The sequence below is a fragment of the Canis aureus genome, chromosome 16 (assembly GCF_053574225.1).
Source record: "Canis aureus isolate CA01 chromosome 16, VMU_Caureus_v.1.0, whole genome shotgun sequence".
NCBI lineage: Eukaryota > Metazoa > Chordata > Mammalia > Carnivora > Canidae > Canis > Canis aureus.
In genome coordinates, this window is record NC_135626.1 from 4155543 (window position 1) to 4173742 (window position 18200).

General features: G+C 45.2%; 1 protein-coding gene across 1 annotated transcript in view; it reads left to right on the forward strand.

Annotated features, from left to right (window-relative positions):
- Positions 1–1521: 1521 nt before the first annotated feature.
- The window catches only part of MVB12B (multivesicular body subunit 12B), a 223919-nt gene continuing 207240 nt past the window's right edge, over positions 1522–18200 (forward strand). The window contains exons 1-2 of the mRNA XM_077850703.1: positions 1522–1581; positions 3033–3128. Of these exons, the coding sequence (XP_077706829.1) occupies positions 1534–1581; positions 3033–3128 (144 nt within the window). The 5' untranslated portion in view covers positions 1522–1533. The remainder of the gene's footprint in view (positions 1582–3032; positions 3129–18200) is intronic.

The following is an 18200-nucleotide window of genomic DNA, read 5'->3' on the forward strand; positions in this document are numbered from 1 at the left end:
TTGCTCAAATGAAAAATTCAACAGAATTAAAAGATAAATTCAGGGAGATCTCCCAGAATGTAAGAGCAAGGTAAAAGAGACAGAAAATATAAGAAGAAAATAGGAATAAAGGATTTCAATAACTGACTAATGGTAGGTCCAAAAAATACTAATTTATATGGGGGAGGTGCGGGAGGAAGAATTGACAAAGAAATAATATAAGAAATTTTCCCACAATGGAAGGACCTGAGTCTCCAGAACAGGTCCACTGAATGCTTGAGAAAATGAATGCATTCAAATCCACATGTAGACACATTGATGTGAAATGTCAGAACACAACAAACAGAAGCCATTAAAACCTTCGAGGAAGAGAAACACACGTTACCTGAAAAGGATCGAGTGCCAAAATGGCATCAAATTTCTCCTAACAACAGTAGATGCAATATTTTCAATGTCCTCAATATTTCGAGGATGATTTTTGATAAGAATTTGTATGCCCTGCCAAACTTGATCCATGTAAGAAAAGAGATTGTCTCAGAAAAGTTACCTCCAGTGCATCCTTTTTAAAAGCAATTGCTTGAGAATGTGCTCCAATAAAATAACAGAATAAACCAAGTAAAGGGAGTACATAATGTCCCAGAAACAATGGATCAATCCAGAAGAGCAGCAGAGAAATCCAGCTCTCTCTTTGTTCCATTCCTTGCCTTCCAGGCCTTGCCAGGCCACTTACGACACTCAGGGGGTCAGCAATGTACTTTTCGAAACAAAGAGCCATTTCCCCTGAGATGAATTATGTTTGTCCTCTGCAGTGGTAAACTGCCTGCCTTCTGTTTGGTCTTTAAAAAGCACTTACACACGTACACTCAAATGTAGACATGCACCCTCACCTTGACATTCACATATATACACTCACACGCAAAGGTGCACATACATAACTGCACCACGCACTGTGTCCACATATCTGCGTATGCAAGTGTGTGTATGCCTGCTCTTGGACGCTCCAGTCACTGAGCTGGTCCTGTCCTAAGGGAGTGTTCTGTTTTTTTTTTTTTTTTAAAGTAATCTCTCCACCCCACGTGGGGCTCAAACTCACAACTCATGAAATCAAGAGTCGCACACTCTACTGACTAAGCCAGCAGGGTGCCCCAGGAGTGTTCCGTTCTTGAACTGGCACCCATTCTCTGGGAAAGAGGTCTTCACAGTCCAGAACCAAGAATTGAGCTAGTGAGCCTGAGATTACTGGGCCATGGGTGTGCCCCCACGTCTGAAACATGGTCTGTCACAGTGTCATCAAAGCAGTCCCACCCTGAGCAAACAAGCCAGGAATTGGGGGCTATGGTAGTCAGAATAGTGGTCCCCCAAAGATTTGTGCATCCTGTTCCCTGGAACCTGTGAATATGTTACCTTCTGGGAAAGGGCCATTGCACATGTGATCAGGCAAAGGATCTTGAGATGAACAGGGTGGTCTCAAGTGTACCTGCGATAGTTAAGGGAAACAGGGAACTAGGAGAGTCAAGAAGGGGTTAGGACGACAGAAGCAGGGGCAGTGATGTGATGATGCTGGCTTTGAAGATGGAAGGAGCCATGAGCCAAGGAATGCAGGTAACTTGTAGATGCTGGAAAAGGCAAGGAAAGGCCTCTCCCTGAGAGTTTCCAGGAAGAATGCAGTCCTGTCCACATTCTGATTTTAGCCTGGTGAAATCCATTCCACACTCTGACCTCCATCACTGTGAGATAGTAAGTTTGTATTGTTTAAACCATTGAGTTTGTAGTCATTTGTCACAATGACTACAAACATTAGGAAACTAACATAGAGGACCTGTGATGTTACCAGTTCTTGGAGGAAGCATGGATGGTAGGGAGGGAACATCAGGGTGGGACCCAGACGGGAGGTACCTTTAGGGGGACTCAAGGCCAGGCCTTCTTCACCTCCCTGTAGTTATCTGAGGGGCTAAGCCAAGACTAAGGGACAATTCTGTGCCAGAGGCCTGGGGAGCAGTCATAGGGGAGAGGCCTCCCCTGGGGAGGCTGTCCCTTTAGTCCCTAAAGCCCTCTCCCCAGAGCTGTGTGGTGTGGCAGCAGGAGAAGGTTAGAAGACTAGAGTAGGGGGCAGCCCGGGTGGCTCAGCAGTTTAGTGCCTGTCTTCAGCCCAGGGCATGATCCTGGAGTCCCGGGATCGAGTCCCACGTCAGGCTCCCTGCATAGAGCCTGCTTCTCCCTCTGCCTGTGTCTCTGCCTCTGTGTGTGTGTGTGTGTGTGTGTGTGTGTGTGATGAATAAATAAATAAAATCTTTCAAAAAAAAGACTAGAGTAGGAGTTGGGGCTCATCATCAAGCAGCCCCTCCCCCAGGCTCCCCTTCCTGGAAGTCAACTTGCAGACACTGAGTCTCCTGGGAATGGCTGCCTGAAATTCCATGGGCAGAGGCAGACACTGCCATCCCATAGGGCTTTGGGAGGGACTTTAGGTTCTTTGGCCAGTGGATGCCAAACCACTGGCCTCAGAGAGAGACCAGTGAATTCTGACCAGATTGGGAGTTCCTTAGATACAAGTCTGTCTTTGGCCTATTTCTGGACCCCATGGCAGGACCAGCTATTCAGCAGGTGCCAGTGACCGTGTAGGGGGCAGCAGTGGACAGAAACCATAGCCCAACCTGGGACAGCTCCATTAGAAGGTACTCTTGGGCCCATGTAATGACCCACCTGTTTGGGGGCCTGCTGGTTGGAAGATTCCAGAGTACCTCAATCTTAGTTCTTCTTGCCCCCGGATGAGATCCTGAGTATCTCTCTTGACTTTGTCCTCATAATTCCAGGCGAAGGCTCTACTGGGCCGACTATGGCAGCACAATATTCAATATAATCCTAAGAAATGACATTGGGTAAATGTCTTGATTTCTATGGTCCTCCATCTCTTTCTCTCTGAAATGGGTCTAGTAATAGTATCAAACTCAAGTGTAGTTATAAGGACTAAGTGAAATAATGAATGTAAACTTCTGGGAATATAGTAAGTATTCAAGAAAAAGTACTTTTCCTTTTTTTTTTTTTTTTATTGAAAGTCTGGAGGGCACATTTGTGAACCTTACTCTGGCCTACCACTACCTGATGCCCATCAAGCATTGGCTATCCTAAGGAGAATTTTCTGGAATTGGCAGGTAATCAGACTTCCCGCCCCCACTGGCCACTTCTCCACCTCCACTGTCCTATTGTAGAGTTTCTCAAGAACAGGTAGGGAATCCTAGAAATTAATTCTAAGAATTTACCTATAGGTGCTGAAGGACAAGAAGGCAAAAGTTCATAGTGGTATTTACAATGGTAGAAAATTGAAAATAATCTACATTTACATGTCCAATAGTAAAGGTATTTTCATTTTTTTTTGTAAAGGTATTTTCAAAAAGCAAAATGGATTTAAGGAAAATATTATGCATCCGTATAAAAGAATCTTAGCATGTTCTAACAATTATAATAATGTGTATGTTTGGAAAAGGAAAGATGTTCATGATATATCATGTAAAAAAAAAGCCGTTATTAGAAATTGTAACAGTAGAATCCATTTGGGGGTGGGCATGCATGTGTGTGTGTATGTATCTAATACATAGGAACATATACATACATATCTTGGATATTTGCACACATCTTAGGTGCATGTACATATACATAGCTTTAAAAATCATATATCTGCATATGTTTGTTCATATTTGCATGTGTTTTTGTGTATATACAAATAAATAAGAAAATAGAAACTAAATAGACAAAAAAATTAACAGTTGAGTGGTTTTCACTGGTTAGTGGAATTTTAGATGCCATTTATTTCCTTCTCTATAGTTTTATGCATTGTCTGAAAAAAATTCACTGTGTATGTACTAGCCTCTTGCCTTAGAGATATTAAAATATACCATAAAGCCACCAGAATCCAAATATATTGGCATAGGATTATTGTATTGACAGAAAACTTTGGAACAGAATAAAAAGCCCACAAATATATCTGAGTATATATGAGAATTCAATACATAATAAATATTTTGCCTCAGTGAGAACAAAAAAGAAAGGTTAATTAATAAATGATGCTGGAAAAATCACCTTAACTATTTGTAAGAAAGTGAAGTTGGATCCTCCCCTCACACCACATAAAAAATTGAACCCCTATAGATGGGGTTAAGACTTAATAAGACTTAAATGTAAAAATAAGATGTAAAAAAACCTTAGGTGAAAATTTAGGTGAATATATGTATAATCCAGGGATTAGAGGGGACATTTTTACCCATTTCAGAAAACCTAGAGTCTATAAAAAGATTCATTTTTAACATAAAATTTGATCTCATCCAGTTAATTTTTTATTTGATATTGTATGTCTTGGTTCTCAAATTCCCATTTGCTTATTTTTATCATCTGTTTCTGTGCTGAGGTTTTCTATCAGATCATTTCATGACTAGCATATTTTCTTCCTGTCCTTGACCGTAGTTGTAACAGCTGCTTTAAAAGGTCTTGTCTTTCAGTTCTAAGATCTGAGACACCTGGAGATTGGTCTCCATGATCACCTTTCCTCTTGAATATGAGTCATATTTTCCTATTTCTTCATATGTCTAGTAATTTTGGATTGTATCCTGGATACTATCAATGGTAAGTTGTAGAGACTCTGGATTCCATTATGTTCCTCTGGAAGACTGCTGATTTTTTATTTTTTCAGGCAGTTAACTTGGTTGAGCTCAAACTCCAAACTCATGCCCCTCTATGGAGGCAGCAGCTGAAATCTCTTTTCAGAAGCCCCAGTTAGGCTTCTCAGAGTTTCTCCACTGAATTCATAGTTCAGAAAATACCCTGATATCTGGGTAAAATTTATAAGCAGAATTTGGAAGATCCCTTTCATGGGTTTCTGCTTTCTGGGATCACTTTCTATCTGCCATGGAAGCCCCACATTTTGTCCCCTGATTCCTCAACAAGTAAGAATTTAGATTTCTATCTGAGTTTTAGCCGACTCACATGGCACTGCCTGGGGCTGGCCTTAGATACAAAGATGTAAACATGAGAAACTCAAATTAATATTGTTCCCTTCTAAGTGTTACTCTCTCTAGTTTCTATCTACCTGGTTGTGATCACTTTCAGTACAGTACCTTTATATAGCCTTTTAAATATTTTGTCCAGAGTTCATTGTTACCTGCCAGAGAGATCATCTTTTACAAGATGTTCTGTCATTACTGGAGGTGGTACTCTGACTACATAAATTTTTTTTTTAAGATTTTATTTATTTCTTCATGAGAAACACACACAGAGAGACGTAGAGACACAGGCAGAGGGAGAAGCAGGCTCCATGCAGGGAGCCTAATATGGGACTTGATCCCAGGACTTGAGGATCACGCCCTGGGCCAAAGGCAGGCGCTAAACCACTGAGCCACCCAGGGATCCCTGACTACATAAAATTTAAACTTTTTTTTAGGTGGCTAAAGATTCCCATAAACAGAATTGAAATGGAAACAATACATTGGGAGAATGTATTTGCTGTGCCTCACGGCAAGATAGATAAAGAGTTAATTTCTAGCTCTTACAAATTGTTAAGAAAAAGATGAAGCATCCAATAGAAAAATGTTCCCAGGATATGAATAGGCTCAGAGAAGAGTAAACCCAAATGGCCAATAAACATATGGCTCAACCTCCTAGTACTCAGGGAAATGCAAATTAAACTAACTCCTTGCCCATCAGATTGGCAAAAATTCAAAAGAATGTTAACACCTACTACTGATGGGGGTGGGAGGGAAAGTATATTTTCATATTTAACTGGTGAGAAAGAGAATTAATGCTACCTTTTTGGAAAGCAATATGGAAAAAATCTGTTGAAAAATTTAAATATATGTACCTTTTAACCCAACCATCTCATTCATTCTTTCATAAGAATTTATCCCCCTCCTTCCAAAAAAAAAGGATTTGTCCCATAGAATTAGAAAGTATCTATGAAGAGAAGAGGAGAGTGTTTAAACCATGACACATTTATGCTATGAAATAAGATGAAGACATTAAGAACAATAGATTCACTTAGGGTTTCCACAATATTATTAATTGAGAAATTAAAGAAATATGTGTAATGTCATTTTGTCAAACTGATCTGCAAGCCCTATATGTATATGACTGCATGGGTATGAAAAGGATATGAAAGTATTCATAACAGATTTTAACATCTATTGGTGGAATATTAGGGAAGTACCAGGGAGATAGAAAAGGAGGTAAGGGGATCCCTGGGTGGCGCAGTGGTTTAGCGCCTGCCTTTGGCCCAGGGCGTGATCCTGGAGACCCGGGATCGAATCCCACATCGGGCTCCTGGTGCATGGAGCCTGCTTCTCCCTCTGCCTATGTCTCTGCCTCTCTCTCTGTGTGACTATCATAAATAAATAAAAATTTAAAAAAAAGAAAAAAGAAAAGGAGGTAAGATTAAAAAAAATGTTTAAAGTGTCTGTGGAGGGACACCTGGGTGGCTCAGTGGTTTAGCGCCTGCCTTTGGCCCAGGGTGTGATCCTGGAGTCCCGGGATCGAGTCCCACATTGGGCTCCCTGCATGGAGCCTCCTTCTCCCTCTGCCTGTATCTCTGCCTCTCTCTCTCTCTTTCTCTCTCTCTCTCTGTGTGTGTGTCTCTCATGAATAAATAAATAAAATCTTTAAAAAAAAAACTTTAAAAAAATAAAGTTTCTGTGGGGGGAACCCATGTATGATATGATACATTTATATACAAATATATGTGGAAGCAGAGTAACAGAAAGGCACCTTTCTGTCAAGTAACCGGGGTGCCTGGGTGGCTCAGTTGGTCAAGTGTCTGCCTTTGGTTCGGGTCATGATCCCAGGTCCCGGGATCAAGCCGCACATCAGGCTCCCTGCTCAGTTGGGGGTCTACTTCTCCCCCTGCTTGTGTGCGCACTCTCTCTCTGTCAAATAAATAAATAAAATCTTTTGGGAAAAAAAAGGTGCTTGACACATGATCATCAAAATGTAAATAGTTAGGTTTGGGGGGGATCATTAGTTTGTTCTTTACACAATTCTATTTTTAAAAAATATTTTAAATATGTATAAATCACATAATAGAAAACATACAGCTATTTTAATCATGAAAAAGATTTTAGGGGCACCTGGCTGGCTTAGTTGGTGGAGCATGTGACTCTTGATCTCGGGGTTGTGAGTTCAAGCCCCACCTTGGATGTAGAGATTACATAAATATAAAATAAAAAAAAAGAAAAGAAAGAAAGAAAGAAAGAAAGAAAGAAAGAAAGAAAGAAAGGAAGGAAGGAAGGAAGGAAAGAGAAAGAAAGAAAGAAAGAAAGAAAGAAAGAAAGAAAGAAAGAAAGAAAGAAAGAAAGATTTTGAAACTACAGAAGTTGACTTTCTCCCTAGATGATGTCATCTTATCCATGGTTCCCTGTATGCTGATGGTTCTTGAGTTTTTCTCATGACTCCTAACCATGGTCAAGAGGTACATATCCATAGATTAAGATGTCTGTTCACCAGCTCCACCCATAGGGGTATCTCTCTCACAGGGGACAGAGCCAGCATGGCACGATTCTCTCCCCTTCAATGGGCTCTTGCTTGTCTTTCACATCCCACCACCATTTAACCAGTTGGTCAAGTCCTTTCAGATCAAATGTTAGAAGTTAGTCCCAATCCTTCTTGTCTGCCATATTTTGCCTTTGTAAAGGCAACTTCTCCTATTCAAAATTGAAAAATAATCTGTTGAATGATACTTTGAAATTGTGTGAATGTTCTGTGTCCCCAGCATTTCATGTAATGATCTCAGCATCTGTTAGTGAGCCTTATTTGAATCAATTAATATGTTGGTGGTTGCAGAATGGTAATTCTTCTCATATTATCATTTCTTGTATTTTTATTCTGTTATTTTGTGAAGAACTTTTCTTTCTGTCCTATTTTTGCATATTGATGCAGATTCATGGATTATTGTTTTAATTCAATGTGCAATAATGCATTTTTATCATCTTTCTTTTGTACACTCAGATTTTCAAAAGTTGACCATCTCTGTCAAGCTGTCTTTTGACATGTCCTCATCAGTCTTGCAAAACACAGTGATGTCTACCACTAACTCTCAAATAGGGGAAGAGAAGAGGGAAACAAATGGCACAAAATTTCAATAATTGGTGAAGCTGACATATAGTAAAACCATACCTTTCTTTCAACCTCTTTGTAGAGTATTTGAATGTCTTTAAAATAAAAGTCATGGAAAAAGACAGGCCCAGCTTTTCAAAAGACAGGAGACACTGGTCATGCCCTCCACTGTCGCCATGCTTATCGTCACCACTGTTGTGAGCCCTGCACACCTTCTCCCCGATCCCCACTTCTTCCCACCCCACACTCCATTCTCAAAGACCTTCCAAAGGAAGTGTTTTAAGACTTAAATCAGAGCTTGCCATGGCCTTGCCTAAAGCTCTTCTTGCCTCGTGAAATAGACCTAAATTTCTTACCAAGGTCTCTAAGCTTTCCATGGTCTAGCCCTCCCTGCCTTCCTCACCTCCTACCACTTGCCCTCTCGCTCTACCCAGCCTCAACACCTTTACACAGGCCCTTCCCACCATCTGAACACTCTGACCCCAGATTTTCACATGGCTTTTTCTCATCATTCACACTTCTGCTCAATGCCGCCTCCATCGAGAAGCCCTCTCTGTCCACTCTAATTTAGCTTCCCACCTAGTCAGACTCTGTCCTTGACCTAATTTCATTTTCTTAGTGCTTGTTTGTTGTCTGTCTTCCCTGTTGGTAGGGAACATTCCCACAAAGCAGAGACCTTGTCTGGTGGTGTCTGGTCTCCACACTGTATTCTTAGCACTAAGCACAAAGCCTAACAAACAGTAGGTATATAGTAAATACTGAATAAAATGATGAGACACATACCTAGATATGTGTGTGCAAAAAATGCACACTCACAGAGGAACACACAGAAATGCTCACAAGGTACATATAGGGAAACGTATAGATACATCCATGAACAGACATAACAATTATGTCGTTCTTATGCATACTTGTACAGCACATACAGAGGTACACTCACATGATGATACACACTTATCTTTAAACATGTATCCACTAATCCATGTATTTCAAACATTGACAAACACAGGCACAAACAGGCTTACGTAGTCTCTCTCTCTCTCTCTCTTTCACATACACACAGATACTCTCAGGTGTAGGGATGTAAAAGAATACCTCCCACACTCTTGCAAGTGTGTGTATGCACACTTCGCCTCTGCCTGGCCTGGGCTTCTGCATCCTTGCTAAGCTGGTTTGTGTGGACACCACTAGGCCACCCAGCATCCCTAGACCAGAAAGGTCCTGAAACTCCTGGTAACGCTCCCCTCCCAGGACAGGTGATCTGGAGAGGGTCAGGGCTGCCGGGCAGGCACCCCTTGATTTATAACTGCCCCAAGGCCACTGTTTGGAGCAGCAATGTCCCAGAGGCCTTTAGCTGTCTGAGCAGAGCTGTACAACATACCTGGCTTGGCACCCTCTGCTCTGGTCCCACTCACCTTTGCAGTCACCCTGCTTCCCGGGGAAGCACCTCAGTACTGGAAGCGGTGGCCTCTCATAGCTACATACTAAGGAGACAAGGGCAGCAGGGAAAGCCCTCGGGACTCCCAAGGTGTCTACCCACATGGCTGGACCAAGAATGACCCTGTGGGGTGTGAAGAGGCAGAGGGTAGTGGTCCCAGAAATCCGAAGTAAACTGGTATGTGCTTTGCCCATACAGCTAGACAGACAGGGCCTGAGTCTGGAGGTGGCTGGGGTTTACCCGGGCAGGGGCCGAGAGGGCACCTGGCCCCCCAGGTGGGCTCGGCTGGTGCCTGGAACTCCCAAGGCATACTCAGTGCCAGAGCCTGAATAGCAAACCAGCCCTAGAACCCAGTAGCTGGTACAGTCCAGACTGTCCACCACTACCTGCCTGGCCCACATAGGACTCCAGTCTGAACTTATGAAGTCTCGGGGGCTGGATGTCTCCGTTACCCCAGATGCCCAGATGGGAAGCCCCGAGGAAACCTTCACGGCCGGCTCTCACAGGCTCCTGTTCATATGGAGCCTTCAGGTGACCCTCTGTGCTAGGCTCTGCAAGTGGAGGGGCAGGTTCCCCCAGGGGTCCTGATGATATGTTCGAAAGCCTGGGAGCTGGACAGGACATGGTTTGTTCAGGAGGCATAGCTGTGACCTCGCTGACATAACTGAACAAGGCCCAGCACCACAGAGGGCTGGGGCCGGGGAGGACGTGGTGTGCTCAAGACTGGAGAGAGAAGCCCAGCCCAGCTGGAAGAGAGAGTGAGGGAGTGAATGGTGAGGGGGACCACGGGCAGGTGGTGCCCAAACCCTGCAGCTCAAGACATGGATTTGGAGTTTGAACCTAAAGGCACTGGGGAGCCACAGATGGGTCTAGAGTAAAGGAGTGATGTGATCTGATTTGACATGGTGTCCCTTGTCATCTCATGCAGCACGTCATTTCATTAGAGGGGTCCAAAGGTGGACCAGGACAGGCAAAGGGAGGGAAGACATTGTGTAGAGTATAGGGACTGTGCACCAGCCCTGTTTTGTGCCAAAGGAACACTGCCTACAACCAGTGTTTAACCAAGAGGCTTGATTTCTTCCGTCCATCTGTCCATCCATCCATCCATCCATCTAGGCATTCATGTATCTGTCACCATGTAGGCCTCATGGAGATGAGAAATAAACCAGGTCCTACCATCCAGGGGTGTTCAGTCCGGTAGAGGAGGAAATGGAAGAGGCAGAAGCTGGCGTCCGCATTTACAGGACACCAACTATACGCAGGACACCGAGTCAGGCAGCTGACATGCAAGATCTTTTGGCCTCACAGTCATCTGGTGAAGAGGTCCTTCCCGTCTCATTTTATAGGCAAGAAAACTGAGACTCAGGGAGTGAAGCCACCTGCCCAAGGGCTTACAGAAGGCGCTGGCCCCAGGCAGAAGGGCTTGGAGAGTGATAGAGAGCAGCCAGAGGCACTTCAAGGGTCATTTCCACCCTCATCTTCAGGCCCTGTGAGGCTCTGAAGTTCCCAGAAAGGATGAGACCCTGGGGGATTGGACCGACGGCCCAGTGCTGCCTCCCCCTCAGCTTGTGATTAATGCTTGACAGTCCTTCTACTCACAGGGAACTCATCAGACTAATATTTCCCGATGTGAATTCCGTGTTGCCCTAGAAGGAGAAATCCCAGCCCCCTCTCATTCTGTGCCCCAGATGAATGGGCTCCCGTCCTGAGGCCTGTGAATGATGTGGCCCATATCTGCAGCGGGAGGTCGATAAAGGCTCCATCAGCAGAACTGCACCCTCTCCCGACTGGCCAGCAGGCCTTGGTTCCCCTCGCCATGCTGCTCCCTGGCTGGTCCCGGACTGTCCATCGGAAATGGGGAGGCAAGGTCAATGCCCAGCAGATGAGTGGGGAGGGCCCTGGGAAGGGAGGGCCAGGCCTTCTCCAGCCCTGCTGCAGAACTCAGGGTCCTTGGGGACCAGAAGGAAGGGACAGAGTCTGCTAACATTTCATGTAGCCCCAAGAGGGTGTAGGCCTGTAGCCCAAGGCTGTGAGCAAATGTCTGTTTAAGGCAACAGAGGACCTCAAAACCTCTGTGAAGGATGCTGGAACCAAGTGATTCTAGGAATAGAAACACAAGGGTCGTTGCCATAGTAAGAGAAACAAAGAAACAATAACCAGTACCATTTATTGAATGCTCACCAGGTGCCAGGCGTAGTGCCACACACGGGTAATGGGTTATTTCAACCCTCAGAGAGTCATGTGGAATAAGGTGGCATTATCTCATTTTAGAGAGGGAAAATGTGAGGCCAAGAGCAGTTAAAGGATAATCTAAATAGAGGTGTCAGGATTCAACTCTAGATACTTATACCTTCAAACCTGTGCTTTTAGCCATTCATCATCAGACCCTTCCACTGATATTTGTAAAGGAGGGTGCTGAGAGTACATGAGCCAGGCACCATCCCTGTGCTCATGGGGCTTGTGGTCTCATGGGGAACCGACATCAAATAAGGTGACTCCAGTGCTTCAGTGAGAGTGCAGGCGGGGATAGGTGCTCAAGGGAGGGCTTGTCAAGAAGAAGGAGCTGTCCTCCTGTGGAGCCATGAGCAGGAGACAGGAGACAGGGGCAGGATGTGGATGTGGATGGAAAGGAAATAACCAAAAGGAAGTGAGGCGTCTCCCGTGTAAAGAAGGCAGCCATTGTGATCTGAGCTGTGTGGTCCCTGACTGTGTGGCATGTTGGATAGGCTTGAAGGTGGAGGTCAAGCAGGACAGTTGTCCATGCCTGAGAGATGTCTTTCAACAACAGGTAGACAGTAGCACCAGGACAATAGGTTCACGGGAGGTTTCCGGCCAGCAGCCAGAAGCTCCCAGAGTAGTTGTGACCTTTGGGGATGGGACCTGGGATGGATTATCCTGGAGGCTCAAGCCCCAGCCAAGCAAGGTGGGTTCAGGGCAGGGTTCAAAGTTCAACAGGAAAAAGGAGGCTGAGGGTGGTGGTAGCCAAATCTGAGCAGACAGAGCCAGAGTGCAGGGCAGTAAGAGTAATGCCTGAGGCCACCTGCAGGAGGCACTGTCACCACCAATCAGCTCTTCACTCAGGGTTCTGGGAGGAGGGCCACCCTTGGGAGGGGCAAGGAGGCAGAACCAGCCCATTCTGGGGCTGCCAGGGCCTGGGCTGATGGAGGGGGAATCAGCACCAGTCCTGGCTGCGAAGAGCTGGTTCTCCCTGGGCCCTTCCTGCTCATAGCTCCACCCTGCTTCTGAACCTGACTCCCCACTTCGCCCTGGACCCTTCTTCTGTCCCTGACCCCCATTCCTGAGCCTTACCCCAATCCCGAGGTTTCTTCCATTTCTGAGCCTGAGCCCCTCCTGGACCCTCCACCCCCACTTCACCCCACCCCAGTGCTGAACCTCACTTAACGCTGTCTCTGACTCCTGCCCCACCCCTGCCATCTTACAACCATCCCAGATCCTTCCCCCACTGTTCCCTCCACCCCTGCCCTGCCTCTGAATTGGGCTCAGGTTACCTAACACATATTCCTGTTAAGTTATTTTCAAGCTGAGAGGTTCTTGTTTTCTTTGGGGGCCAAAAGAAAAAAAAAAGGGTGGGAATTTCAAAATGTCCTCATTAAAATGCCATGTACAAAATCAGTCCATAGCTTGACACATCGGAATAGTGGTCTCTGTTTGTGGGAGGAGGGAGGACAGAGGATGGAAGAAGGGCACAGGGGCCCATCTGGGGGTTTCTGTAATGTTTCTTGATATGCTGTTGGGTGCACAGATGTATTCAGTTGGTGAAGATAAATCAAGTGATAGACTTGTGATTTGTGCACTTTTCTGTATCTATGTTATACTTCGATAGGAAGTTCTTTTAAAAAATGCCCTGTAGTCAGAGCAGTTAGGGCCCTCAGGGAAACAAAGATGGCCCCGGGTCCCTGGGGCAGCAGCTGAGACCCAGCCTGGGAGGCTGGTCAGGCTGGTTCTGCCTTAAACAGGCTCTTAGGAAAACACTCTTGGGTGCTCGGTGTTCCCAGGACAAGCGCCCACCCCAGCAGGACGCTGACAGCAAGTCCCCTCCACCCGACCATACACCCCGCTGTCCCCTGGGACCCTGCCTTGGTGCCAGCTGCCTTCCTACCCTAACAGCTGTATTTTTCAGGTACAATATGACAGGCTCAATCTATTCCTGTTATATATTTCCCAGTAAATGGACAAGGTGAAAACAGTGTCAGTTCAAATCACTATCATGACACTTAATTCTGATTTACTGTACCTTTTGCTGCAATCTTGAAAGTGCCTGCGTCCGTGCCGAGCCAGATTGCCCAGCCAGGCCCCACGGGGTCGATGTTAAGATCAGCTTCAATAAAAGAATTTAGGGTAAGGTGGCCCCGGGTGGGCAGGGGGCAAGCTGGGGCCCAGACGACGAGCCAGCAGAGACGCTGAAGCCGCAGCTCTCTCACGCCTCCCTCCTACCGACTCTTTGTCCCCAGCCCTGTGTTTGCAGCAGCTGGGAAATTTATGGAGGCTCCATAAACGGGTTTTACAGACAGCTGTTAGAGCGTGTGGAGCAAGGCTTGGCTGTCGGGGGACCTAGTCGCAGGCTTACAGCCAAGACACTTAAATATTATGGCCCTACATATATAAAAAGTGTGCTGTGCACGTCCTCTGCTACCTCCCTCCTCCTGACCCAAGAGCGTGGGGTTGCAGGCTCGCTAGAGACAAAATGCCCACAAGCCCTGGCTCCAGCTTCTGCAACCCTGGCCAGGAGCCTCCAGCTGGGCTGGCCGCATGGATGCGGGGAGACTCATCCAAGCAGCGGGGCCAGGCATGTGCTGGATGCCTCCTCCTCCTCCCTGCCCTCCAGGCTTGCTGTGCCCAGGCTCAGCTCACCAGGCCCTTTTTGCCTCCAGGCCTGGCTCCAGCTGTTTTCTCTGTCTTGAAACCCACCCCGCACCCGCACCCAGCCTTCACCTTCCCCAGTCCTGGCCAGTTCATACCTACCCTTCCAGAAACTCAGCTGAAATGCTGCTTTCTTAGAGGCATCACCCCCACCCTCTAGAGTCAGGTGTCCCCGGTTATAAATGCTCATACCCTCCCTGGACTTCTTCATAACATTTGTAACAATTGTAATTACATAATTATTGGCGTCATTATCTGCTTAATGTCTATCTTTCCCCCTGGACAATAAACTCTATGAAAGCAGGGACTCTTTGAATGTATCCCTAGTGCCTTGCACAGAGCCTGGCACTCAATAAATATTCAATGAAGAAACAAATGAAAGAACAAATGAAGATGCAGAGACGAATCCCACACAGCCCTGAGATATGGCACAAGGCAAACCACTCAGATCTTAAGAGCAGGAGAAGGGCTTGTTGTGGGTGTTCAGTAAAGAGAAGCCAGTTCTGCAAGGGAGAATCCAGGAAGAGGTGCTATGTGACCTCTTGGTATGGTAAAGCACTTTAATTCAGAAGCCCCAGCCTTGAAGGTTAAGATGTCTAGATGTCAGAAGTCTAGTCCCTTGGTTTCATTGAGCTTCAGCTTCTCTGTCTTTTAAATGGGACCAGGATGGTGTTTCCATCAGGTAGTTTTTATAAAGCTTAAATGTCGTTAGCATAGTGCCTGTGATCAGAATTGCTTAAGCTGCGTCACTACTGAATGTAGCCAGCACTTGGCGGTTCCAGGCAAAGGCAGCAGCATGTGTGAAGGTGTTTACGAGGGATGAAAATTCCACTTGATTCCCTGCTGCCTTGGAAGCCATGTTTTGTATCTCCTGACCTTAGCCTGACCTACTTGACCTGGGGAGAGGGTCTGACCCAGCAAGAGCCCATCATGGGCTGGCCAGCGACCTGTGACTGACGGCTGGGCCAATCGGATTTCCTCTCTGGGGTGTTTGATTGAAGAGACTTGGGAAGAATTGGCAAGAGAGCTGAGAGAACCATGATGGAAAAATAGTGCACAATGAAGTGGAAATTATAACTGAGCGCAAGGAATCAGAGAGATGCCTTCCTTGGGTGCCGCTGTGCCGAGCCCATCTGTAACCTTGTGATAGAGGTTTTAATTTTTTATTTTTTTTCTTTTTAGGGAGGCAGTATAGCAATACAATTACATCTGACTTCTCACTCAAAGATGTGTTAGCTGTGTGGCCTCGGAAGAGAACTTCACCTCTCTGAGCTTCACTTTTCTTGCCTGCAGAATAGAAATCACTAAAGCGTTTATCTCAGAAAGTCATGTAGATTGAATGAGATGATAGAGTAGATTATATTACTGTTCGCTGATTACTTCCTCATTAAGGAAAACGAGCCTCATTTAAAGGTTGTGACTGCCTAAGCCTTAACCTCACTCTTTGGGCATGGAAGGGAAAAAGGCTGAGAAATCTGTTCAACCCCCACACTGGGCATATTCTCCACTGCTCTCATCATGTGAGGAAGAAGATAGGTCGGACATTTGAAGTTGTCAATATTCAATTCAATGTTCTATGGACATTTTGATCCATAAAAGTGTATTTCCTTGTGATCAAATCTTCTAAAAGAAGGATTCCCAAGAGCCACAGAGAGCACTAGACTGGGGCCCCTCCCACCACCACCACCACCACCACCACCACCAGGAGATGAAACTGGGGCCTACTCAGCGAACATCCCCCATGCCTTGGAATAGACCCCTTGAAATGTGTGCCCACAGTGACTTCAAAATCGGCAGAGCTGTGACTGCCATGTGTCCGATCTTCTTGTCTTTCCAGAATGAAGTATTTAACTTCACAGTTAAATACTGAAATGCCCTGTCCCATTTCACCTACAGTGTATGAACCAGTGGGTGGGAGGCAGTTAGAATTTTTGGTTCATAGATCTCTGAACCAAAATGAGCCAGTTCTCTTCTCTGTTTTGAAGGGTATTCTAGGCATCATGCAGAAATATTGGACTTTGAGTCGCAGCAGTGTTTGGATGGGACTTTGGATTCCCTGCTTAGAGGTGAGCAGGTTCTACATGTAGGTATAGAGGGTATTAAATACATGGTGGCCAAAAGGGCAGACCATGTCTATTATTTTATTGGTCACTAACATCCCAGCCCCTTGAAGTCAGTCTTGGCCATGTAACTTTCTTTGGCCTACGAGATAATGTGTAGAAGTGTCATGTTGCTCTAGGCAGAAACTCTTAAGAGCTTGTTTGTTATTCGCCATGCTCTTTCCTCCTGAAATAACCATAACCAGCCAAGTTCTAGACAGAAGGTGCTCTAGCAGCCTACATCCTGGAGGAAAGAAAATGTATGGCCAGGTCACAGCCAGTGTGTCCTGGACAGGTAGTGTGAGTGGGAGACAGACTTTGGCAGTCATGAGACCCAGGCAGCTTAGAGTGGTTTCTTACTGCAACACAGCTGGCTTATTCCGATCACTAGCATGGTATGCAGATAGCTTAGCACCGAGTCTGACTCCGAATAAGTGCCATTGTTGTCTCCTGTCTCTTAAGAGGCCAGGAGACACAAAGTACAATTGCGGTTTGGTAAATAATTTATTGTAACTGGTGGGAAGGCTGCTTTTAACAATAAAAGTGAAAAGGGGGACTGTCTCATGGAGACCTTGAAATAGAAGCCATATGTCTGGCTGAACCAGCCTAGGGGGTACAAAATAAAGTCACCTTTTACTATTCTCTGTGACCCTCAGATCCCATCTCCCCGTAGAGGAAAGATGTCTCTCTTCTCTCTTCACAGCACCTGCCTCCCTCTGCCTTCTCCCCTCATGTGGAGTCTGTTGAAGTTATTGCTCACAGAGAGAATCAGAAAATCTAGTCTGTCCACCAGAGGGAGGGCCTGTGTTCCCGGCTGCTGATTTCTCTGCCTCATGGTGTCACTGCTGAAAACAGAATGGCCAAAAGCAAGCAGCATAAAAGGAACAATTGATAGATCTCACTACACTAAAATGTAAAACTTCTAAGTGACAACAGACACCATAAAACAAGTTAGAAACAAGCTATAGCCTGGGAGAAAATATTTGCAATTTATATAATAGATAAGGGATTAGCATCCAGAATATATAAAGAATTCTAACAAATCAATAAGAAAAAGACAAATGGCCCAATAGAGCACTCAGCAAATGATAAAAGACAGTCGATTTATGGAAAAGGAAATTCAAATGGCCAATAAACTTGAAGAATGTTCGATTTCACTAGTAATCAAGGAAATAAAACATTAAACTACCATGAACTATATTTCATTCATCAGATTGGTGAAAAAAATTAAATTTGATGCTAAATGTTGGTGAGGCTGTGTGGAAATAGGGACTTTGCATATTGTTGGTAACAGTGCAAATTGGCACAATTGCTTTGAAAGACAAGTCCGCTCGCTGGTATCACCCCAGAGGAAATGCTTGTGCGTGTGTGTAAGGAGGTCTGTGGAGAGATGTTTACCGCAGTATTGTTCAAAAGAGTAAAAATTCAGAGAAAACCTAAGTGTCCGTCAGCAGAGGACTAGCCAGATAAACCTTAGCACGACTGTGGTATGAAGTACTATACAGCTGTTCACAGGAATGAGATGAATCTATGACACAACATCAAGAAATATCATTTGGTGAATAAAGAAAGTGGCAGAAAACACATCGAGCCGGACATCTTTTTGTGGAGACAAGAGAACCAGAAACATACACAGTAATTTTAAAATTGTTTATAGGGCTAGAGGTATAAAAAACATTTGAAAGGATGACTCAAAGGAGAACAAGAGCAGCAGC